This window comes from Odontesthes bonariensis, chromosome 16 (genome assembly GCF_027942865.1).
Source record: "Odontesthes bonariensis isolate fOdoBon6 chromosome 16, fOdoBon6.hap1, whole genome shotgun sequence".
In the NCBI taxonomy this organism is placed as follows: domain Eukaryota; kingdom Metazoa; phylum Chordata; class Actinopteri; order Atheriniformes; family Atherinopsidae; genus Odontesthes; species Odontesthes bonariensis.
In genome coordinates this window covers 21,923,977-21,949,736 of record NC_134521.1, presented here as the reverse complement: position 1 = coordinate 21,949,736, position 25,760 = coordinate 21,923,977, and the positions used below count along the sequence as shown (strand labels likewise).

Here is a 25,760-nt window from a genome sequence, read left to right as displayed (position 1 = left end):
ATTGGAAATGTCTTGGTTGCAGATCAGGTCAGCAGAGAGTCTTGCTCTTTAAAACAACATTTTGGCATCATAAAGCAGAACAATACGAGAGAACTACACTGTAACAACTGTTTCTGATCTAAGTTGGACTGTTATTCACTGGAGGCACAGATTAAGATGTGGGGAAGTAAAAGCTCTTGTTTCAGTTGGTCTGAAATCCCCATCTATGATGTCATCCAAGACAGAGCTGATACTGTCCAAAAGGGAGCCACAATAAATGCTACATATGGTGATACAATCAAAGTACAGTTTCCTGTCATCTCTGAAGGAAATACCCCCACCTTATGCCCTGTGGAGTAGTGGTGTTCATTGGCCTAAGGTCACAGATGTGACTGATATCTTATGAACAGATTATGGAACGCTTACACTCTGTGTTTCTATGACGTTACAACAACTTCATCTGTTTGTGCTGAACAAAGTAACTCAATACAAACACTTGGCTGGTGGCAAGCTACATGAAGCAAAGTTTTGTTTCTAAGTTTAAGCTCAAATTGAACTCCCACAGCTCTCACTGCAGCTGCTTAAATATGTGGATGTGTGTAAGTAGGAGTATGTAGTTGTATGTAGGCGTGTGCAAAATGCAGGTTGCAAGTGGGTGAATGCATAGCAAGCAGCATTTACAGCGTCTCCAGTAACTTGGCAATGGAACGGTTAAGACGAGCTCCAGCCACATAAAAACAAATCAAAGTCGGCACCTATGTGTAGGAAGCAAGCACGCAAAAAAAATTTAAAGGAGGTATGATGTCATCTTATCTGGCTCAAACTCTCCTAACTACCAGGAATCAAATCTGAGCAAAACAATGAGTGGGGAGGAGGAAAGAGGAAACTTGGCGTGTGTTAGAGCAGCTTGAGTACAGCTGGGAGAGGGGTCATGTCCACAGAGAGAGATTGAAAGAGGCTATTTCTGGGCCTGCCCCCCTGTCCCCTCATTCTCATACAATCATGCATCATCCACACCCTTCACTACCACTCATCCATCTCAGTCACAACGGGACTCAGTTGCACAGGTCCCCATTAAGACTTTGAATTCATGCTTTCATTTCTCCCTGTGACGGATGGGTGATGTGAGGGGGTTGGGATTCTTGGACTGAACCATCGCGGGGAGAATGCAGAGGAAAATGGCTGAATTGGTTGTTGTCCTTTGATTTGTCTTGCTATCATGAGTGAGCTCGGTCTACCGCTGGATGACAGATAAGAGCGTGAACTGTGTATGGTGTTAGCATGCTAGATTAACCCGAATTGCAGCCGATTCAACACTAAAAGGAAGCTAAAGCTAATATGCTTTACATGCACCGTTAAAACAGCTTTAGTTTAGCCTCCACTGACACCTCCAAAAGCGGTACCCTCAGCAGTTGTTTAACATAGAGTAGCAGTCGTTTCATGCAGTCGTTTCACTTGTGTGGGACAGAACAACTGTCCAATCAAATTCTTGCCAGCACCCTTTCCCTGAACTCCTCTTCTCACTCATCACGATAATGAGTAGGGGGAAGGGCAGAGCAGGTGGTGGACCACGAACACATCCACAATCTAAAGTAAGAAATTAGGATACATAGTACTCCTTTTATTAGTTCAGCAGCTACAAGTCATTCCCTCAACCATAGCTGACTTCCTGTGTGCAGAATCTCAAGCTGTGCCGTTCGAACATGCTCATAAGAAACATAGTGGAAGACAAAGTACAGGAAAAATATTTGCACATCCTCCTTTTCCTTTCCCCCAGCTCTCAGTAAATCTTTGCCATGGTTCAGGCAGTCCAATATATCACATGTAACAGCTCGAAGAACAAGCTGAATTCAAAACGTGTAGCGAATTTTTCCTATAGGTAGAGCAATATGTTTTATTTTCCTGCTGATACTGCAGAGGTCACAGGACAGATTCTCTACTCACAGCAGTCATTACAAAGGAAATTGCTTTCTCGAATAACAGCGTCATTCTCCCTTTACAGAAGTACAGTGTTAAGTGCTCAAAGCAGTCAGGGAACTCTATCATTTGAAAACATCCGGAGTATTTCTCAAATTCATATCCTGCGACACAAATTACTACCACCTAGTTCTGATCTTCAGAGGTTGTTTTATGTTCTAAATATACATAATGTAAAAAGTCTACGACGACGTGAGGGGTTATTTGCCTGGATCAGTTATCGCAGAGAACATCTGGACCTAATAAGCAGCGAGACGCTCAGCACCTGTTATTTTCAGCAGGTTGGAGCCTCCTCTGAGGCATGAAGGACAATCAGCCAGGCTTCCCTACGACTCAGCCGTTTTATGTTTGGAGGATAAGATGGTTCATCTATTACCTCCATATGAAAGGGGTCACTCAGCTGCATGAGCATCTTTCTCTTCCTGACACCAGCTTTGAGTGACACTCCCCAGTACAATTAATATTTTGGATGTACGCCTGTAAGTCCTCTGCACCACAGAACTTGCGCAGCTTCTTTTTCATGGGATAAAGGTGTTAAAAGGCAGCCCTTCAAAAATCTTTGGATTTTCCACTAATGTGATGCAGCTTTTGTATTGGTGTGAATACCTTGATGTGAAATTGCTGGGCGTCCTGGAACCCTGATGATTGGGGCACATGTCACAAAGTAATATCTACCATCTGTTGTATGTTATACATATCCTACTGTCTGCAAGCACCTTCTTTTTGTGTTGCTAAAAGCATTAACACCGGCGAGAAGGCAAATAAATAATCAGGAAGACTTTACTGCAACATCTGACAGCAGTCAGTCAACGTTTACATCCATGTTCAGTCTCTCAAGGATATGAGGATGATTAAATTCAGTGTTTATGACCACTGCATGATTAAAATGGCCGGAAATTTTTCCTGAGAAGCTAAATGATGAGGCAATATTAAATGATGTATTTGACCAAGGCATCAATCATTCATTCAGCTGGCTGATGAGGGAGATGACTCCTCTCATGTATGGTATGGTGCAAAAGACGACTGCTCAATTCTATATATATTGCCAGGGACACTGGAAATAGGTGCTTTGATTTTTTTTTTAAACATGTGAAAACATAAATGTAAGTACAGTATATTAGGAAACAGAGTTTGTACAATTCTAACAAGCTTGACAATCAATATTAGCTATGAGCACCTTTATTCTTCAACACATCATTTCTTTAAGTAGTCTTCAGGAATAGTTCTCCAGGCTTCTTGAAGGACATCCCAAAGCTCTTCTTTGGATGTCGGTTGCCTTTTGTTCCGTTCTCTGTCAGGATGATCCCACACTGCTTCAATAATGTTGAGGTTCGGGCTCTGAGGAAGATTCATCCCTCCATAAGACCTGTTGCCACTGATTTTCAGTCCAATTTGAAGATTTTCAGCCTTTTCTCCCCGTTTCCCTTCCTTAAGAATGGCTTCCTGACAGCCATCCTTCCATGGAGACCATTTCTGATGAGGCTTGGACCAACAGTAGATGGATCAACTGAAGGTCTAGATGCATCTCTCAGGTCCTGTGTCAGGATTTTTTTCCCCTCTTTCTTATGGACATCCCTTTTGGATACTGTTCATTACTGTAGATAGTTTTTTTTAGGCCTGACACTTCTTCTTTTATACTCCACTTTTCCATTTTCCTATAAAATAATTTCTGACACACTGCATACCCTGCTGAGATATGCAAAATTGAGCTGATACCTCTTTGGGAATCACCTTGTTGATGCAAAAATACTATTTTGCGCCAATGAAGTCACGTTAACTTTGGCATTTTTTGTAGAGACGACTAAAGAAATTAGAACAAATTATGCGTCTTTGTGACATGCTGCTAGTAACAAAGCGCCTAAAGATACAATTCAAAATTGGTTCTTTGCCAAGTAGTCTTTTATGTGTGGACACAACACTGGTTGGTCCCTTGAGTTGGGAGCCTTTTTAGGCTTGAATGATTCAGTGTTGAGGGGCTTAACAAACATAAAACACACATTCCTCTGAAAATGGTCAGGCACAAGAACTGGACTGAAAATGAATAAAAAAGGAAAGCCAGTGTCCAGAGAAAACTTTGAAATATCTTCAGAGAGCCTGGAGAACTACTGCTCAAGACCACTTCAAAAAATTACAAGAAAATCTGAAGAACTGAGGGCTGACTCAAGACTTTTGCACATTCCCTTTTATGAGCCTTTTCTTTGTTAGTCAATTTGATTTAATGAGTGTCCATTCTCACCTGGGTAGAAGTCTTTGGATTTGGACAGCTTAATGGTGGCACCCGTCTCTTTCTGCAGTTGTACGATGGTCTGGCCACCCTTGCCAATTATAGAGCCAGCTGCATAGCTGGGGATCAGCACCTTCAGGAAGTACTCGCCCTCCTCTGGGGGAGAAACACAAAAAGTGGGGAAAGGCCACATTATGTACAGCAGCTCCACACATCGTAATGCAGAATATACATATGCTCAACCCCCAATACCTTCTACAAGCAAAGAAAATCACAATGGAAGAAGGTAATTAGAATCATGTATCTACATTCTTCTGGTGAAGGGAATGTGTTTTTAATGGAGATTTAGCATTCTGAGCTTGACAATTTTGTAGCTTTAAGTACCTTCACAATCTATTAGAGATTGGTGGCATAGTCTGTGTCCTGTCCCAGATTTCTTGTGGAATAAATGATGACCTCCTTTCCAGTTTGCAGAGGTCTAATTTTAACCATTTTCAAGGAGTTTAAGCAACCTCTGAATAAACACCCAGCCAAGCTCAGTGTTAGTAATCCTCCTCTACACATGAATCAGAGGAACATAGAATTAATCTATTAATCTGAGTGTAGAAATGTGTCCTGAGAAGCAAAGTTACACTCAGATGACGAGACAAACATGTGAACTCATAATCCAAGAGGTTCATGAATGCCAATACGGAATTATCCTTCGTAATTAACAGACATGCGGAGAACATATGGGAATCAATCCTGCAGATTTGCTCAAAGGGTATACAGCCAAAATGTTCTAAATCTCCTCCATTTTGGACGGGGCTTCTGTGATTTAATGTGGCTTGCAGCAGTCGTGATTGACAGCATGTCAGTTTGAAGAATTTGCAGCGGAACAAGGGCAAGAGCTTTCTGCTACAACCTCAATTAAGAATTAATCAACACCAAAGTGGGTAAAGTGTCCGTCCAAGAAAACCCTGATCACATTGAGTGTGTAATCTGAGAAAAAGCAATCAACCACATATGGAGCATGTAACAAAAAATAATTAAATAACCTGACATCAACGCATGGAAGTTTCATTTTCACAGACGTACGGCAGCTGGGATCATTTCCAAATATCATCTTGATGACATCATTGAAACACTTGGTACAGGTGCATACTTGTATTGAATCACTGATACAAATAATCTCCTCTGCATGCTGATTTGGATGCAATGACGTCATGTTTGATCCTTTTTAGCTGCCAAAAGGGTGACATCAGTGGAGCGGGCAAAGATGTAAGAAGCCACTATCCATTTTGGTATGATGAGATTTCTTTTGCGTTTTGTCAAGCGCGGCATGAGACAGATTTTTCGATGGCAGTCGCCACAGCCGCGGTATCTGTCGCCATGTCACATTTTATGCCTTGTGGAGGGTGTCGAATGCGGAGGCTTGACCGGTGTGGTGGAGACAGAGGATGGAGGTGGACGGAGACCAACCTGTTGCCTCAGTAATGCACTCATTAGACTAAGACGTGAATGAACATGGCACTGTGACATAAGGGAATTTCACAGCCCACATGTTTGCTCTTCTGCTTATTGCATTAATATGCCTCTCATGTTCCATTGAGATTAAGCTTGTTTTTGTGCACATAACCCATTACCAATGGCTCTGACAAATACACATATATTCAGTGACATGATTGTTGATGCCATTTCACTTTTAGTGTAGAATAATTAGCCATCTTTACTGAGATAATACAAAATCCCAGAGCATGTCATTCCTACATCTACATGAAATGACAAACGTGGACATCAACTAAAGCTAGTAAATATGTCAGATCACGGTCATTTTTTAAGAAACAAATCTCAAAATTCACATCTGATTATTTGCTCTAAACATTTTGGGTGTTTTCAGATGTTCAGGTTTTTGTTCAATGTTACGGGCAGCTTTTCTTATAATGTAAAACATAAAATGACCTTGGTGAGGAAAACAGCAATCATTCACGGTGGCCGAAAAGCTTTTGAGCCCTCGCTTCTTTCAGAATATATCTGATACCCACACGACAAAAAATTTATTTGATGCCGATTACAGGATCCCGATATCAAACGACCTGTTGTTGGCAGACAAGCCCAAACCCACTGCGTAACTTTCTGCTCATCTTCAGCAAGAGTAAAGCCAGCAGGGAAGGAAGCCCTCCAAGATTCCCTCCATCGCCCTCACAGACACGTTTGCTGTCATTAGTCAATAATTAATTCCATCCTAGTGTCTGAGATCACAGTAACAGGTTTTAATGGCATCATGTGGTAGAGTAAACATGGCAATCTGTCGCCAGAAAACGGGAGCAGTGGGGCACATTGGGAAGCTGAGCCAGTGGGGTGTTAGTTCAAACCCTTGCTTCCAACACTGGAAGGATGGCTTGGAGGAGAGACATAGTCTCTGAGCCAAATGTGTTTAGTTAAGTCACTCGAGGGGGGTGGGTCAGAAGGAAATGCCTTGTGACCGTCCTCCCTCCTTCTCACAACCCTTCCAAGTACCCATTCTGCATTTCAATGGACTAACCTACTCCTGACAGGGAGCAAGGACGATGGAGCAAAAACGAGCAATAATGAACAAAATGGTCTTTCGATGTATGAAACTACCCACAGTCTAGCATGATGGATAAATTCAACAAGTCAGACAAAAAGAGTTTGAAGCTTACCCATTCTGAGATCTGCTGCTTCTCAAGTCCTCTGTCAGATCGCCATCAATGCCGGGGCACAATCTCTAAAGGGGATCTTAACATTAGCCTAGGCATAGGTGCAATGGTTGTGTTGAGGAATGCGGCCAGTCGACCTTTTTCACCGAGGTCTTATTCATCAGTAGGTGCAGAAAAAGAGATTTCACCGCAGCATCCGAGCCATGCCTGCAGCTGGCCAGAGCCTCAATTGTCTGAGAAAATGCTAATGCAGGCTCTCAGTGTTTTCAGTGAAAGACGGCACGCATTGTTCGAGCCTGCATCGGTTTGAAGGGGGGGGTCTTCCCTGCCGCATCACCCTTTTCACTGCTCTCATCCATATTCATCGAGTGGCCTGTCCGTCTGCAGCAGCATGCAGGACTGACACCTCGCTGAGCCAATGGGAAGCCTCTTCTCGACAAAACGTCATGTCCCCACCCCCCGACGCCAGTCCCCAAAAACTGAATTTTCTCCCCTACTCCGCCTCTTTTGACGCAGCACTATAAAGTATAGCAGCCCATTCACTCACTCTTTTTAGTCAAAAGTGACAAAGGTGAAGTGGCTGAGGGAGCGGGCTTGAGCGCTGAATGAGGAAGCTTGTGGAGTGACCTTCAACATTGGCTGAAGAGGTACATGGATAATATAAACAGATGATGAAGGAGGTGGAGGAGGAGTGATCTGAGACGGCGTGCCTTACGCCACCCATCCTCCTTTCCTCCACTCCCCCACCCCACAGTCCCTTAGACGGCCATGTTTGAGAGGGCGGAGGGGCTCGTCAACCATTGCAAATGGCAGTGCCGCAGAATGGTGGAGGGGGGTGATGAAGCCAATCACTACGCCTATAAATCTTACACCGAGAGGTATCTTAAGTGAGTGAATGTGTGTAAAAAACCGCAAAGTGCTTGTGCGTAAGTGTCCGTGCGTGGACACGGGGGTCCAGAAACATTTAATACTGCTTTCCAGGGAACCTATAAAAGATAAACTCCTCTTTTCCTGGATGCTGATTAGTTTCATCCAAAAATCAAACATCAATATCGTGGCCCATTTTGGTTTTAGAGCGAATGCCTTCCAGAAAATTCTAAGTCTCATTCACTGAGTAGCGCTCTACTATATAGACACAGCTTCCCTGTGGACTCCGCTCTGTCTCACAGGGTCTATCTATCTCTCCTTTTCTCTGTGCTTTGCTCTGTCTTCGTTTCTATCGCTCTCTCATTCTCTCTTTCGCTGCCACCTGGCAAATTCACAGTCCACTCACGTCACATCGCTCTGCAAGGGCACCTGTGTCCTTCCTACCAAAAATTAAAAAAAAAAAAAAAAAAAGAAAATACAGCTCACATTCCTCTGCCAGCCTGTCCATTAGCAACATAACAAGATCATACCTAATCCTCCACAGGCACACAACCTTTTGGAAGGTGTATGCTTGCCAGCAACATGGACTTTTGTGTACGAGTAAAGAAAAACAAATGAAAGATGTTCATTTTGTGGAGAGAAGGGCAGTGCTGATAAAAGAGGAGTAATTTCCCTCATTCAGTGTCCGCAGCTCCTAATGCACATCGAGGGGCGCAGCTTTGAAAGAGAACAGGCTTTCTTCTCTTTGTTGTAGCTGCCAGTCATGTTAATGATCAGTTCGGTAGGAATAACGTGATCAATATCAGACGTAGTCAAGGGGCTGGTGATTACAGGGATGGCTGAGGATTATCAGGCTGTCTCACACTACTGCCAGGCGGGCTGTGGGCTAGCACTACAGCATAAATGTTATTAAAACATATTACACAAAAAGCATTCTATCAGAACATCACTCGGAGGTGCAGCCAACAGCTAAGCTGAAGCAGTCCGTCCATTTTCTATACCCGCTTCATTCCCTTTCAGGGTCATCGGGGGGCTGAAGCCTATCACTGCTTTCATGGGGTGAGAGGCAGGATGCAACATGGACAGGTCACCAGCCACACAAGTAAAATTTTCCATAATGAAGCTTGCATTTTCTTTTCTAAAAGGCTGAAGGTAGTGGCCATTTGGGGACGTGATATTAGCATCAGCAAATGGTGTCTTCTCATTAAAGGCAACACCGTCTCTGACAATGGTCAACATATAGAAGCGTTTCCAAATCAGAGGAGATCACTTTGAATCGTACGCCACATGCATGATTGAGAGCAACATATGACAACTTTTATTTCACGTTCAGGCGACAACATTTCACTAAAACACATTCATCACTTCTTTGTTGGGTTTGGACAAAAACATTTCTTGGTTAGGCTTAGGAAAGGATTCTGATTCAATCTGAAACCCATTCTTTTTTACAACGCAGCCATCACCCCCACTGCGGACACCATTTTGCCGGTTGCCTTGGTTACATATAAACACAGCACACTACAATGAAACTCTCTGGTTGGCTTTTGAAAATAATATCACTTGGGTGGGGTTAGAAAACGATGATGGCTACATTCTTTTTATAACGCGACCGTCCCCTTCGTGGAGGCCACTTTTACATTCAGATGCAGTTGCATAGTTACACAACTAATCAACTACTTCACGTTGAGAGTGGCTGACAAAGATTCAAATGTTATGCAACACTTATTGTGGGCTGCACGGTGGTGTGTGTGGTTGTTAGCACCGTCGCCATAGCGAGAGAGTTCCTGCTTTCAATCCCAGCTGGGGCCTTTCTGTGTGATGTTTGCATGTTCTCTCTCTCCTGTGGGATGTTTGTGGGTTCTCTCCGGGCACTCCTTACTCCCACCATCCAAAAGATATGTATATCAGGTTAATTGGTGACTCTAGATTGACCACAGGAATGAGTTGTTCTTTTTGTTTGGTCCTGCAATAGACTGGTGACCTGTCTAGAGAGTACCACACCTCTCGCCTACCCTGAATTGGATTAAGCAGGTACAGAAAATGGATGGATGGACGTGCAGTTGCCCTTATGACCACTACAAGCTACATATTCTTTGAATGTAGCTATATATCTACTTTGGCTGCATGAACCCTTGGGCACATTTTTGGCAGTCTTGTTCAATATTACTGGTCGGCTGGGGCGTTCCTGTGAGGGATTGGCACGTTCTTGAGTGGGTTTTTACAGGATTCTCTGGTTTCCTTCCAGAGTCCAAAGACATGAATATTGAGTTGATAGACAATTCTAAACTAGTTGTATGTGTGAACATATATCGTTTCCTGTATCTTTGTGTGTTGACCTCGTTGATGGAGTGGCACCAGGGTGCACCTGTTAGAATCTCCCAGTGTCAGGGAGTCACTGTCAACAAGAATAAGTGGGTATAAGTTAGAGATGCATTGATTTCCTCATTATTTTCCTTATTTGGATGCAATCTGCCAAAAACAAGGCACTCTCCTCAGAGTTTGCCTAACAACAGCCTACAGTTAATTCTGCAGCTACAGATCCTGAATATATGGCTGAGCTGAGACGCTGTGACAGAACATGGATTCAAGCTGTTAAAACAGTGTAAAACCTTCACAGAAACTGAGCATTAAAAGTCAGAGATGTCTGTGTGAATAATCCTTTTTTTTACTATTCATGAAGATATTCCAAATGTAATCTCACACCATCTAACATTCATATCGCTCGGATATTGGATGGGATAGTCCTGGTGATGCGACAAATAAATGGTGAAAACTCTCCAATAGGCGAGAGCACCATGGGATCGCCCTGTTCTACAGCGGTTTTAGAGGTGTTAATAGAGGACATATGGGGTTTGAACATGTTCTGAAATACTGTCAGAGGGGACGAGGATCCCTTTGTGCTTTACTGAAAATTCATTTCTGAGGCGCAGTGAGGTGCAGCGGAGATGTGCTCATGCTGTCAGAAATAGGATATAATGCTGCTGTCACTAAACCGGAGGGGGGTAGTGACTGAAACATAGAGAGATAAATTTCAGAAACATATGGTGAAGGAACTGCCTATTCACAGCAGACATCTAATTAACATTAAGTTGTTGAGTGAGTGTTCCCCGTGAGCTGCAGACCGTAAACAGTCACCAGCTGAAATAAGATGTACAGTATCTGGAATCAGCCGTCTCCTCGCCACGACATCTTACTGATAAATCATAAAGCATTAGCACACGCAGCTGCTCCGCGTCTTTCCTGTGGTCTTCTGCAACATGATTCTCACTCCTCCCCGACATTATATGAAGCCACTTCTGCTCTGTTATTATGCTTAAAAACAAATTGGTGCAGTTAGAGTCTCATGCGGTATCTCCTTTTGTAAACAAATGCAACATCCAGCTCTTTTATTGAGCTCTTATGTGTTTTTCATTAACATTTGAGTGTGTCAGAATTAAATTTTCACCATCATATAGAGGAAGACAAAAAAGCTGCTGGGAAACATCACAATAGGCACAAAGACAATACCAAACAGACGCCGAGATTTGCCTCAGGGCAACCAATAAATAACCTTCGTTAGATAAGGATCTTGGCTACAAGTTTGTATGATTTTCACCTGATAGGTTTCCTGATTAGTTTACTATAAGGCATGTATTTAAAAGCACAGTGTAACAGTCTCTACATTAGTAAACATGAAGAATACGCCACTGAAATCCCTCACTCCAGCTTCTTTCTAAGGTTAAGATAAAAGCTGTTCCATTTATCATCCATCGTGTCTGAAATGCTAGAAAAAAAAAATCTTATTTTGAAGTTAAATTGAATAAAGCTATGGCTTATTGGTTCAGTGGGAGATGTATTTGTACAGGGCAGAGGTTTACAGGTGAGCGCCTCCTCCCAAAGGATCTGATCCAGTGCCCAAGCAAGACGTTTGATTCACAGGCCTTGCTATAAGGTTATGGGTAAGGTTATAGACTGCAATACCTTTTTATATCATCTCTCTTTCGGCTCCTGCCATCTGTCAACCATAGTTTTTATTCATCGTGCTGCTCAGACAAACATGCAGATTTGTCTTTGGCAGATGAACAAGAAAGGATTAGGGAAACCCTGTCTGAGTCTACCACGGGAAGAGACATGGTGCAATATCATGGTGCAATATTAAGCACCTAGATAAACCATTACTTTCTCCACTTCGCAGCATACCCTCAGATCCACGTGTGGAGCAGAGAGGTAATTGGGTTCAAATTCAAAACTGACCTGAGCTGAGCAGCGGAGGCCGTTCACTCATGCTTACTGCCCTCCCTGTAGGGATATGCAGCGTGTGAAGTAACAGCCATAAACACAGCGAGTCTTCCGAAGTGTACAGGTGCTGCATGTAACAGCCAACACTACTTCTATATGCTTTTTCAGTGCATGCCGCTGGCTGATACAGGGCGTCCACCACTACATGCAGAGATTGGCACAACAGCGTTGGCTTCGTTTGGGGGAGACGCGGTGGATGATCTGGTTGTTGTTGCGTTTCACTCTTACCTCCAGTGTTGGTGCGTTTGGTACAGCCGGCCTCCTCAGCCGGAGTTTCCAGCGGTCGCTTGCGGGAGTCCGGGTTATCAGTCTCCATAGGGGGCTGCTGCAGGCTGTGGAGGTTAGGGTTGGAGTATATCCCGTTAAGGTCCACGGCAGCTCCTCCACCACCACCATCACCACCGGCCATCATCATCTTTTCACCGAAGCTGGAGATAAATTTTGCGCTGTTCCCTCTTCTCTCTCTCTCACACACACACACACACGCACACGCACACACAGTGACACCACACGCAGCGCCTTCACGAACACATTGCCTGGGAACGCGTACCGCGAGTTTTTAGGGGTGTCGAAATGGTCTCAAAGGGATCAAATTGTTAGAAAACACCGGGATTAGGGTCTCCTCTCTCCGCTGTGGAGCTGCTCTTTCACGGAGCTAAAGATAAAAAAAAAAAAACATCCATTGAGTGAAAGGCGTTCGTTTAACTGGCTCTGCGTCCCTCCAGCAGCATGCTCCTGTATTGTTGACGCGCAAAACAACCCCGCGCCTTAAAAATAAAGCAGATCTACCACAATGCCTTCGAAGGGGCAACACGCAGAAAAAAAGGGCTTTCTTAACTTATCTTCACGCCATCTTTCTCTGATAAGTCCAGTGTGATGAGTGCAGCTGTTATTATTGTCGCCTTTGTAGCGCCAGTTAGGAGAATTATTTAGTTTGGGGGCTCCAGAGAGGACCACAGTGCCACTGACCGGCCAAATGACGGGACCAGCAGATGCAGGATCCAGCTGAATTAGTTGCCTCTCTGCAGCCGTCGTTGTTTGAGTCTGATCTGGTTTGATTTTTTTATTTTGTTTTCCGGAGATCTCTAATATTTGAATGTTTGTTATTGTGAGTGTAGTTTCCATTTAAGTCAAAATAATTCATAATACATGCAGTATGGATACTGGAGTCATTGGTTTCAAGCATTTATCCAAAAGTTTTGAGCCACTCCTCATTTCCTGCATTCTTCAGTGTAATATTCCAAAGTGGTCTTGAAAAAGAGTTTTTTTTCAGGCTTCCGGAAGACCTTTCAAAGTTTTTCTTTGCACATTGGCAGCTTTTGTCACTCATTTTCAGACCATTTACACAGGAATGTTTTTTTTTTTTTTAATCATCCCAGTTTAAATGAAAAAGACACCTAACTGAAGGGATGAACTAATGTTGTGTCCATATAAAACAACTTTACAAAAAACCTATTCTAAATGTTGGTCTCAAACCCTCACCCTCAATACTGGCACAGTGCTACATGCATAATAAGGGCTATTGCCAAAGGTGAATCTATTAATCGATCATCTGAAGTCTTGAGATAGAATTTTCCAAGAGAGATCTGAAAACAAGAAAACCTAATCGTGTTAACTCAGCTGGGGCAGAAAACAAATACATGTCATGAGTCATGACAACATTCAGTAAGAAAGTCTTAAAAACTGCAGGGGGCAGTTTGTGGTTGATTTGCTGCAAACTGTAGTTCAAATGTGTCCTTCAGAAACCCCACAGAAATACCTCAAATGAGTACAACCTCTTTAAACCCCCCCCCATCCATCTCCCACACCTGTTTTATCAAGTTAAGGGTTGAGTGGGCGGGGCAACGGCTGCCAGGGCAGAGGCAGGATACATCCTGGAGAGGTAGACAGTCCATCACAGGACCGCACATAGAAAAACCACCATGTGCACATATTTAAAATAAAAGAAATCAATGCTTAAGTGGTCTTTTTAAAAAAGCCCTTAACCTGTATGTCACTTATACAACATCGAGCCAACAACTACTAAAAGGTAACTTCAGAAGTGTTCACGATGCTGTTCGAGTCCTTGTTATTTTCTGGAAAACAACAACAAAATATCATTGATTCTTCCTTCACTTGGGGGGTGGGTGGCCTCGATATCCTCTGTTTATACAGTACATAAACTAAATGGAAGCAAATAGCTATCTGCTGGGAAAAGTTGTGACAGCTGATGTGTTGCAGAATGATGTAAAACAAGTCTGTGATTAAGAAGAGATTTGAGTTCACTATGAACAAAGAGTGAGTTGAGGACAGAAACTGTGGCCTTCTTTTTCTGGTAGAAACTGGGACTGATTTAGCAGACCAGTCATCTGAGTTCTCACTGCAAGGTGACACCGTCCCAACAAACAACAGACAAAAAAAAAAGCAGAAACAGCAAGCATGCAAACATCCAAATGTGCAATTTATTTGCTGTAAATCACTTTACATATTCAACATAGTCTACAACAGACTGCATTTCTTTAGGCTACAGAACAGTACTTCCATGTTTGTTTAACCCACATCTGTAGGGGTGTCTGCTTAAAGGAAAATTTGATGTTTGATTCTCTAATCCGAGTCTGTCATCAACTTATTTAACTAGTCAGGAATACCGTATATATCCCTGAGAAAATCTTTTACACTGCAGCTTTGATGCAGACAAACTCACCGATCTGAGCCACTGGGACTAAAACAAGCAAACAAAATTCAATACACATGTTAACACGATGGTGTCTGAGTGATAGCCTCCCGGATCTGAGCCGGAGCATTGTTCTCCTCAGTGTCCGAAGCCTTCGCCGGCTGCAGCTCAGTGACAGCTGTCAACGCCGACACCCTCTGGGCGAGCCTCTCCAGGACCAAATGAGCAGTGCAGGTAAGACTATGCTGAAAACACAAACAGTTCAGAAGCTGTAAGACGCCAGTTGTGTTGAGTTCTGCTCTTTTAGATGTGCGAGGTTGACAAAACTAAACAGCGCCACATATTCATTGTTCAAGAGCAGGTCATAGTGGAAAATGATTAAGGAAGCTGGGAAAAAAACTGAAGGCCTGTAAATGCGTACAGTGAGTTATTCGGCAGTTTCTCCTGGTGGCCAGTAGAGATCAGTAATTACAACTCACCGGTTCAAGTCTGAAGAAGAACCGTTACTTTAATATGCAGACCAACAGCAGAGACACACTGACCCTGAGAACTGTGCGGCACCACTGCGGGCCGCGGTCACACACCTGTAAGATATGCAGTCCCTTCAGCGTGAGGACTGCCAGCTCTCTCAAACCGTCCCCGGTCAGGTCCAAATAGACGATGGACAGCAAAGGGCTCTTGAAGCTCCGCCTCCACTGCAGCTGAAACTCTCCATCTCGTTCACTACCGGCCGGCTGGAATTTATAGCAAAGAAGTTCCTGCATGACAGAAAGGTGAATAATGCTCTTACCAGATTAATTAAAGGGGCAGCAAGCATGTCCTGCGCTGTCACACACACACACATGTTCTAGTCTATTCGGGTCGAGTCTGGTTTTTGTTTTACATTGCTCTTACTGTAAAATTTATTTAATTATTATTATTATTATTATTTTAAATCATTTCAAAACATTCCCTGCATGCTTTGAATGTGCCCAGTTAACAACACTGTGTGTATTTGATTCATTCCTCTGTGCCTCGGGCCTCCATTGTTGTTCAAAGTGCTGCAGAGGCTGACATGTACGAGATGATGAGAGGGCAACAAAAAAGAAAAAAAAATATCTGCTAAATGATAAGAAAAATTAATGAGGGAAATTTACACAGAAGTTACTAACTGTTGAACTGTAATGACAAATGAGGGGGGAGGGTGCTTTCATCTAGTTTTACATTTGTTTTTGTCATGTTTTAATGCATATATTTATGTCTTTATTCTGAAATGAATGCCTTTTCCTCTGTGTTTATTTATGTGGCAACTTTCAACATAAAAATCACAAAGTGCCTCACAAAGAAATACATTAAACATATAAAAAAAATATGTTTTAGTCTTTAATTCTTCTTTTCCCTTTGGCATTTTTTAAATTTCCCATTGCTTTGATATTTTCCTTTTTTCCCCTCACTTTTCATCTAATCCAATCATTTGTAAGTCACAGTCGGCTTCTGCCCCTCGGTGCTCCGAGCCAGTTGGGTTCTTTCTTTTTAAATTTATTTCGTCTTTGTAGTTCCACATTTATTCATTTATTCTCGTATTGTTCTACAGCTTTATTCTTTTTGGTGGAACTCCTATAATTCTAGTGACACATTACAACTAATATTCATTTTGATTCGATCCCACTCGCAATGTCTTGCTGCTGTATAAGCTGAGCACAAAAGTACACACAGGCACTTATTTCTTCTATTTAAGTCAAGTTTGTCAAAAACAGTAACCTGCTGTTTTAGGGAATGAGTGAGCCTTTCTCTAAAGAGAAAAATACATCTGGGAAATATTACATTTCTTTTCTCATGAGTCTATGCATGAAATCTGCACGATATCTTTTAATTTATCTGGACTGTTGCTTGTTTTTAAATTCATTTCAATTATTTTATTTGTTTCTCTTTAAATTTTTTTATGTATTTTTAATGCTTCTTCCACTCCCTGCTGCAATGCTTTTATTTTATGTAAAGCACTTTGAATTGTTTTGTACATGAAATGTGCTATACAAATAAATTTGATTTGATTTTTGATTAAGATTGGGGCAGACTCAAAAAAACTGAAATTGTTGGTTTTGGTTTCTTCTAAATGCCCCGACAGAGTATCATCTATCCACCGGTGAAGAGAGGCTCCAACCTGTCCATATGTCCCCAACAGCACCTCCTTCTGCCCATCAAAATCCAGGTCAACGACCAGCGCACAAAGCACCGCATCCCACTGATCACTTTCTGAGAGACGCGCCGACCATGAAAAGCCGCGCTCCTGGACATCTCTGAGCAAACACAAAAACACAGATGTAGCACAGCTGTCTTTTCAGAGAGTCTTTTTAGAACTACCCAATGAGTGTCTGACACAGACCTGTATACGACAGCCATCTCTATAGTACTAGTTATAAGGAGGTTGTAGCTCTCCACTTCGTCACCTTAAAAAGAAAAAAAAAAAAGTGACAATCTAGAAGTACACTGCAGATAAACACAAGGAGAGCTGTGGCTTACTTTTCTCACTGCTGGGCTGGTTGGACTTAGTTTGGCAGCTCAGTGGGAACAGCAGCACTGTGGAGATTGGGCTGTCAAACTGCACCTGCCAGCTCTGCAAAACCTCTTTTTAAAAACACACAATGAAACGCACGCTGCTACGGTGCATTCAGGATAACCAAATCATGTAGTGACTGATGTAGAACAAACATTGAGGAAAACTAAAAAAAATTGCCCGACCTGGTCCAGTCTGATTGACCACAGCCAGTCCAACGCAGCCGTTCTGACAGCCAAACGCTGAGAGCCGCCGGCCACCAGGTATGCTCAGCATATCCAACCATAGCACACTGCATGGAGGAGGGGAAACACACAAACAACAATGGGACATGCCTACGTTTAACTGAGGATTTGCTGCCACTCAGACACAGTCAAACCGCAACATGAAGACCAAAGATGGCCGAGAGGCTCAGAATAACTAACTGGCTGGGCAGTTGCTGCAGCTCAGGGAACAGTCTCTCCACTGGTTGCTCTTCAAACTGGTGCAGGGAGGCGTTCTGTTGGACACAGAAGACTGAAGCTCAACGACGCTCTGATGCTTGTATAATGAACCAAAAGAAGGATGTCTGCCACAGGTAGGAATCTCACTGAGGCACCTGCTGCACCGTCACACACCTTAACCAACAGTTAACTGACCTCCTTGTACAGGTGGATCCTCTGGTCGTGACCGCTGAGCAGAAACACCGTCTCTCTGCCTCCATCAGCACACTGCACTCTGACAGAGGGAGAAGAGCTCACTGAACGGAGGACGGAAAACCATCCGGATACACATCTATCAACTTTGTCTGAACAGAGGCTGCTCACAGAGGACGTTACAGCCCAAAAGTTACTCACATAAAATCTATTCCTGAACACGTGTGTAATCTGATCAAGAATTGCCGACCCTCTGTTTCCAAAATAAACACTTAAAACACTAAACACTGAAACACTGAGTGTAAAATGTGAAAATAACAGAATGCTACAGTAGAGGCAGTTTCTTAGAAATGTTTCACAGATTTGATCCTTTGTACATGAATTGGTGATCTGGTGCTTTCATGTAAAGAACAATTTGAGTTTGAAAGGTATACAAGTTTATTTATTTACATTTATTATCATTACCACAACTACAAGGACTGTTATTCTTCCATTCACTTTGACTTTCATTTCAAGGCAGCATCTATGATTCAAAGATTTTTAATGTTTGATTGAGACTTTCTGGCAATGTGAATTCCAGAAGATGGAGAGATGTTTGTCTCATTTTTTTAAGTATGTGTGTGTGGGGGGGGGTTACAGCTTCTCCACACATTCTCTGTTGGGACACCTCAGGACTGCAGGCAGGCCAGTCCTGTATCCACTTCCTCTGCAGCCACGCCTTTGCAACGTGTGCAGAACGCTGCCATCGCAGAAGTGTAATTGAGCTTTGCCAAGGCACTGATACTATCCCCCGCTTTGGACTGGTTGCTGACAATAATCAGTGCCCATTTCTCTCTAAAAGAGATCTAAAATACTGATTTGCGTGACCACAGTACATGTTTCCCCTCAGTGATCGTCCATCACACGTCACAGAGCCCAGAGAAGTCGACATGGCTCCTCGACAGAGTTAGCATAAGGAATCTTTTTTGCACAGTAAAGTTTGAAGAGAAACTTTAAACACACACACTGTCTCGTTTAACAGTTTTCCCACATTATTCTCTCGTCTGTGTGATTCTATCAGCTATTGATGTCTGACAGCTCTCGATGCAGAGTCATCTAAGGAATCGGAGATCCCAGGTGTCTTTGGTTCATAATGTCAATCAAATCATGGTTTGTTACCACGGTAACCATGCACATCATTAAGTCCTACATACTTACTCTGTGTGGTAGAGCTGGAAGGGAGTGAACTGCAGCTCCAGATTCAGGCAGCTTTCTGTTCAGAAATACACGCTCCCATCAGTGGGCATATTGCAGTGTTAAAGAGTGGGCATCGTGCACATCTGGGCGCAGCTTCACTCACGTGCAATGGACTCCAGGTTGAACTCTGAGCCGGGTTCATAATCGCAATAGATGTTCAGGAACGGAGTGGCTTTGTCACCAGAGTCCTGCAGGAGATCAGCCCAGAGTACCACTACTTTTACCATTCAAGAAAGTTTTCACACCCCTCACAGTAACGTTTACATATGCTATGGTTCATAAATGTTGCTTTATAAATACCTTTATGAAGGTGATGCCCACCACCAGGCCTCTTTTGGGGGGAGACTTGTTAAAGGCGTCAATTGATACGATCTCTGCATCAACTGGATGAATAAGTCAGGATAAAATCTTTGCAGCATCAAGCGACCACTAACGAAACACACCCCTAAAAGCATTTAAATGTACCCTCCCTGTCCTTCCTAGTGTTGGGTACCTGGTATGTAGGTGAACTGGACCTCCTTGGCCACCGGGCGGACTTTCTGCTGCAGCTCCTGGTACCTGAAACACACCACCTTCCCTTTGAGAGTGGCCGCTAACAGCTCCTGCTCCCCGGCCTGACACAGACCGTAAATGTTGCTCTGCGACGGTAAACGACTGAAGCTATCCTCCACGAAGTGATACGACTCCCGGAGCATCCTTCACGATACAAACAAATGCTAATTTCAAGAAAAGGTCTAAATGTTTACTTGTGTGTGTTTGTTTAGCGGCTCCTTATTTTTCTCAACTCCATTCTCAGCAACGTCAAGTCAAAATACGCGAGTTCCGGGTGTTAAAACATAACCCTCGTCAAATAGTTGATTGGCGTTTCATTATTCAGAGTTAATTGTTTTCATTTCGAGGACACATATTCTGCAAGGCTTCTTCGCTGGAAATTGTAAATCCATCCGCACCGCTGCTGCCCTCTAGCGGTGATACAGCTTAAGCGATAGCCCGATTTGATTGTCTTTATTCAGAGCTTGTAAAATGAAAACCTCTGTTTCCACTTTAATAATGATAATTATGACTCGCGAATACAAGCGGCCGAAATGAGTTTCCTCCGCAGCGTGTCTGGGCTCTCCCTTAGAGATAGGGTGAGAAGCTCGGTCATCCGGGAGGGGCTCGGAGTAGAACCGCTGCTCCTCCGCATCGAGAGGAGTCAGATGAGGTGGCTCGGGCATCTGGTTATGATGCCTCCTGGACGCCTCCCTGGAGAGGTGTTCCGGGCCTGTCCCACTGGGAGGAGACCCCGGGGGAGAGCCAGGACACGTTGGAGAGACTATGTTTCTCGGCTGGCCTGGGAACGCCTCGGGGTCCCCCCAGAAGAGCTGGAGGAAGTGGCCGGGGACAGGGACGTCTGGGTCTCTTTGCTCAAGCTGCTGCCCCCGCGACCCGATCCCCGGAGCAGCGGAAGATAATGGATGGATGGATGGAATCTGGTATTTTATTATCCAATATGTTCTACTCACGTTAAAGAATACAATCACGTATATTGTTTTGTCATGTTAGCTTACTAGTTTGCAAATTTTACATCCTCAGAAATCATACAGTTGACAGTTTTCCAGCAGAGGTCAGTAAAAACTCACTCATCAAGTTAAATTGTAAGTCACCCTCATGCGGCTGGTTACCTGCACTCCCGATGAGATGATGGGAACAGCAAACACTGAAGAAAAAAAATTCCATTAATAGTGTGATGAATACATATCTTTTTTTGTTCTTGGATTATTTTGACAGCAGTGTTCCTTCCAAAAAGATAATTATTCAGAGAAACAATGCTTTTGTGACCTGACATGTTGTCCACTTCTTAAACATAACCTGTTTTACCAATCGGCACTTTTATATACCCAACTGATCTGCAGTCGCCAACATTCAATAGAATTACTGAAAGATAATGGTGACAAAAAGAAAATCTGGATCTGAATCCATCCAGGATCAACAAATAGCAAAACTGCTTTCCAGAAACTTGATAGCACATCATATTTCTGCAGGTAAGAAAATAATGTAATGTGGAAGAAAAAGACACTTAAGCAATCATTCTACGAATTACACTCAATCTTGAAAGAGCTGCACAACAGAAAGGAATATTTAGGGATCTGTAATTGAAACTCCTATGAAGTGTCTCTTTACATGCTAAATGAGTGACTTCCCTAAAGGTCAGATAGCCCCTGTCATAGGGTCATTTGGCTGCCCCTTTAAATGCAGAAGTGATGGAATTTGTTCAATGAAAGAAACACATTTGAAACCAAAAGAGACCAAAAGAGACTCAAATAAAGACAACAAAAAAAATCTGCATTCTATCAGAGTAAATACTCATAACTTTGTCAGTACAACAGCAGCACCACTGTTGCCAGTACAGCTCGTTCATCAGTTCAGCGTCCCTTGTCCTTATTGTCTGACACAGTGTGTTACAGTGTCCTGTACATGTGTTGCAGGGGTGAAGCAGACGGAGGCCAGGCCCCCCCCCGAGCTGCCGCTCCATATTGTTACAGTTCAGAGGTGGTGGAGTGCTACACCCCCACTTCTCCTAATGCCACCTGCTAATCCATCTGCAGGATTACTGTCCATTGTAATCACTCATCCTCAACAGTGACACACCTCACCTCACACAGCAACTCCTGAGTCATTTCACACACATACACGCACAAACCTTGCATAGGAAGTTTTACATGGAAAACAAAACCTGTAAGTTTAACATCACCGTGCAGTTTATCAATTATTAGCTTCATTGAGGCATTTCATTCCTCAGATTATCAGAAAAAAGACTTCACGTGTGCAGAGATTGAGACAAAAGCAATTCACAGCCCAAAAATGTTTTACCCTAAACTTCACAACATTAACATTAGCTTGAATATTTGATGTGATTCTACAGAACAGATAACTATGACAATAAAAGCAATGGTTTATCAGCACCATGTATACAAGTTCAAAGGTGATAATTTAGGCAAGGCAATTTTATTTATAGAGCACAATTCGTACACAAGGCAATTCAAAGTGCTTTACAGCTACATAAAATCACAAGGCAATAAAATCATTAAAAAGAAAAACATAAAAAATAATCATTAATTAATTAAGTTAAAAGTGAAGAGTGCAGATAAAATACCTACAGATGTCATATGCACAGCTAAATAGAACTGTTTTCAGCCTGAATTTAAACATTGTCAGAGTTGTTTAGCAGTAAAATAATACATTTTCTCTAAAAAAAGGAAATCAGGTGTTTGAAAGCATCAAATAGGAGCGTGTTCGTGGGCTCATGAGGATAGATTGGAACTGTTTGGAGCCAGAAGAACAGCCGGAGGACCAACCCAACGGTCACACCCGGACAGGAAACTGAGCTGTTATGAGGGTGCTTTGTGTCTCCAGGAGCTGGCACGTTGGAGCAGTGCGCACACTGAAACATGGTGATCATGTGCCATAGTTCAACAAGACAGTGAAGTCAGATATGGGTTCAAGTCAACCAAAGCTCGGTCCAGGAGTCATTTGTGGAACTTCTGTGAGAGGTTTGAGTCCATTCGCAAGCCTGATTTAAGGAACTCAGTTATTGAGCCAGAAACTATTCCACATGACAAACACTCATTTTTGGAGAAAAATGAACCAAAATGAGTAAAGATTAATTTAATGCATTTTTAGTAACATTAAAAACGGATCAGTCTTAACAAACTGTCATTGAACTTTTAAAGGCTTCTGTGTTTTCATTAGATTTTCTTCACATCAGCAGATTTGCAGTTTAAAGGGGTTAAATGGTTTGAATTAAATTTGTATATCATGTTACTTCGTTCCACTGAAAGATCTTCTACAAAGAAAAAACAATGAACTTCTTAATCGTTGGTCTTGATTTTTGCTCATAGCTCCTTTAAAAAGTAGTAGCATGCTGTGAGCACAAGCCCCTTTTATCCGTCTTTTATCCACAGAAATGCATCCTCTGAACAGAGTTTCTCTTTTAACTGCTGCATCGGAAACTCTTCTTGGTTATTTTCCTCCTCCAAAGTTCCTCCTCATTCCTAGTTGCTGTAATCTACTCCTTCTGTAAACTCTGGCAAAGCGTTCATCTGGTTGATTTAAAAAAAAAAAAAAAAAGACGTTTCGAGAAGATCTGGGAAATATTTCAAAATGCAACAAAAACCTTCCTTAAATCTGTAATTCATACATTTGAATATTTTTTTAACAGACACAAGTTCAAAGGAAATAACTGTGACCAACTTTGTTGTGTTTTGGTTGTATTATAATGGTTTAATAATGATACAACAATGTATCATTTGATGCAAAACACTCAAAGTGGTGATAGAGGCATGTTTACCATCTTTTTACATCATCATATGTTTTGTTTACACTTTTAAATCCTTTGGGAACTAATGATACAGGAATTGTTGACGTTTTGCAAGAGAGATCTGTACCATTCTTCCTAAATACAAGTTTTCAGCTGTGCAAGAGTCCACGTCTGGCTCTCCTCTTCATCGTGCTCCTCACACCCTCTGTGTGTATGAATCCACGCTGTTGGAAGTCGTGCAGAATGAGGTCTGGCATTGTCCCGCTGAAATAACCACTGACCTCCCGGGAAAAGCTTCACCTTGATGGTATCATTCCTCTCTCGAAAACTCCAAAACATCCACCTCTGCATCAATGGTCCCTTCACACATATGTAGTCATCCGTCCCGTGGACACTGATGCACATCACAGATGCTGGTTTTTGCTCCTTTCTCTGATAACAGCCTGGATGCTCTTTCTTATCTTTGGCACATTGGAGCACACGTGAGTTTTTCCAAAAAGCAGCTGATACGTGGACTCATCTTACAACAGAACACGTGTCCACTGTCTTTCTGTCCGTCTAAGATTTACTCGTGTCCAGAGAACTCGGCCGTGTCTCTGCACAGAGTGGATCTATGGCCTCCTCTTTGTGTAATACAGGTTCAGATTACATTTCTGGATGCAGCCGTGGATTGTTGTGTAAAAATGGTTTTCCAAGCTCCTCCTGAGCCCATGTGGCTGCAGTGATGATGGTGGCATGACGGTTTCTCCTGCAGTGACTGAGGGCTCAAAGCTCACCCAACAGTGGTTTCTGTCCATTCGGGGTTTTTTTTGTGTGTTTGTGTTGCTGCTTTAAATTCAAAAGATGTCTATATTTTCTAAATAGAGCACAGGTGGTCAGCAAAGACACTGAAAATAATTTATTTGGACTCTTGTCTGTTGAATAAAGGTTCAAAGCAGTTTTTTAAAAAATGCTTTCTTTTTGTTTGTTTTTGTTTTCTTTCTAAATTACCAGCTTTTTTTCTAAAAGGATATTGTGAAAATGCTTATTACCTCAATAAAATCATATAAAATGTGTGTATTTATCTTAAAGGGATAGTTCGCCTCTTTTGACATGAAGCTGTATGACAGCCCGCAGTGATACGAAGGGAGAGAAGATAGCACCAAGCGATTGTGAGGTCTGACTTTTTCCTGGAGAACGATTTTGTGATGCAAATGTATTACTCTTTTGAACGTATATTGTTTTGAGAAGCAAAACGCTTTATTTTTTAAACCCCAGCCAACTAGTTGGACTACTTTCGTCAATGCCAAAACGAGGCCGGAACTCGGCTCACAGGACGCAGTGGGGGGTAAGTTAATGTTCATAAATGATATTGCTAGTATGGGATGTCATTAAGCTTCATGTCAAAAGATGCTAACTATCTCTTTAAGTCACTCCTGTGACCTCTTGGACATAAAGCCATGTGCTGTACTGTGTGAAGCTTCTTTCATTTCTGCCTTCAACACAGTGTGTATACTGACAGTATGACTGTGCTACACAGTAGTATACGTTTCTGTCCTGCATATAGTTTCTTAATGTTCTGGTTAATTCGTGTTATACATTCATTTTATTACAAACTAAGCCATTCACTGATGACAACAAACAAGAGCAAGGACTGGAGTTATCTGGTGAAACTGACATGTAAAGTTGTGTATCATCAGCATAACACGATGTTATCCGTCACTAATGCTGAATAAACAGAAGCTTGTAAACAGAAAATCTACCGTCTGGTACACTCGAATAATTCTTATATCACTTATTGTTACTGAAAGGTAATACACAATCTAATTTTGTAATGTCAATTTCCAAAATGGTTATTTCTCTAAGAGGAAAAAATGGAACAAATGTCAAGCTGTAAAATAGACACATTCTGCTAAAGGTGTAAAAGGAATCTTATTTTCCATCCATCCATCCATCCATCCATTATCTTCCGCTGGTCCGGGGATCGGGTCGCGGGGGCAGCAGCTTGAGCAAAGAGACCCAGACGTCCCTGTCCCCGGCCACTTCCTCCAGCTCTTCTGGGGGGACCCCGAGGCGTTACCAAGCCAGCCGAGAAACATAGTCTCTCCAACGTGTCCTGGGTCTTCCCCGGGTCCTCCTCCCAGTGGGATGGGCCCGGAACACCTCACCGGGGAGGCGTCCAGGAGGCATCCGAACCAGATGCCCGAGCCACCTCATCTGACTCCTCTCGATGCGGAGGAGCAGCGGTTCTACTCCGAGCCCCTCCCGGATGACCGAGCTTCTCACCCTATCTCTAAGGGAGAGCCCAGACACCCTGCGGAGGAAACTCATTTCGGCCGCTTGTATTCGCGATCTCGTTCTTTCGGTCACTACCCACAGCTCGTGACCATAGATGAGGATAGGAACATAGATTGACCGGTAAATCAAGAGCTTCGCCTT

General features: G+C 42.8%; 2 protein-coding genes across 3 annotated transcripts in view; both read right to left on the bottom strand.

Annotated features, from left to right (window-relative positions):
* The window catches only part of LOC142401254 (RNA-binding protein Nova-1-like), a 30,884-nt gene extending 17,979 nt beyond the window's left edge, over window positions 1-12,905 (bottom strand). The window contains exons 1-2 of one of the 2 annotated variants that reach the window (XM_075486594.1): window positions 12,214-12,905; window positions 4,193-4,336 (exon numbers count right to left, since the gene is read on the bottom strand). In XM_075486594.1, the coding sequence (XP_075342709.1) occupies window positions 4,193-4,336; window positions 12,214-12,400 (331 nt within the window). In that variant the 5' untranslated portion in view covers window positions 12,401-12,905. Of the gene's footprint in view, window positions 1-4,192; window positions 4,337-6,843; window positions 7,188-12,213 lie in introns of those variants that run through there. The other variant, XM_075486595.1, reaches the window with a different exon arrangement.
* A 1,511-nt stretch (window positions 12,906-14,416) lies between these two features.
* Window positions 14,417-20,007, bottom strand: kptn (kaptin (actin binding protein)). The gene is made up of 12 exons (XM_075487253.1): window positions 19,536-20,007; window positions 19,343-19,425; window positions 19,146-19,230; window positions 19,004-19,058; window positions 17,810-17,888; window positions 17,597-17,670; window positions 17,357-17,463; window positions 17,138-17,242; window positions 17,001-17,064; window positions 16,779-16,914; window positions 15,223-15,396; window positions 14,417-14,883 (listed from the first exon to the last, which is right to left on the bottom strand). The coding sequence occupies exons 1-12, from the start codon at window positions 19,735-19,737 to the stop codon at window positions 14,719-14,721; spliced, it is 1,329 nt and encodes a 442-aa protein (XP_075343368.1). The 5' UTR covers window positions 19,738-20,007; the 3' UTR covers window positions 14,417-14,718.
* Between the last annotated feature and the right edge of the window lie 5,753 nt (window positions 20,008-25,760).

What these genes read in the sequence shown, in the direction of transcription:
- kptn (XM_075487253.1), bottom strand. Translation starts at nt 19,737, where the DNA reads ATGCTCCGGGAGTCGTATCACTTCGTGGAGGATAGCTTCAGTCGTTTA. An exon ending in GAGATGGCTGTCGTATACAG is followed by an intron (nt 16,915 to 17,000) that starts GTCTGTGTCAGA and finishes GTGTTTGCTCAG; the next exon opens with AGATGTCCAGGAGCGCGGCT. An exon ending in AGGGACTGCATATCTTACAG is followed by an intron (nt 14,884 to 15,222) that starts GTGTGTGACCGC and finishes TTGTGTTTTCAG; the next exon opens with CATAGTCTTACCTGCACTGC.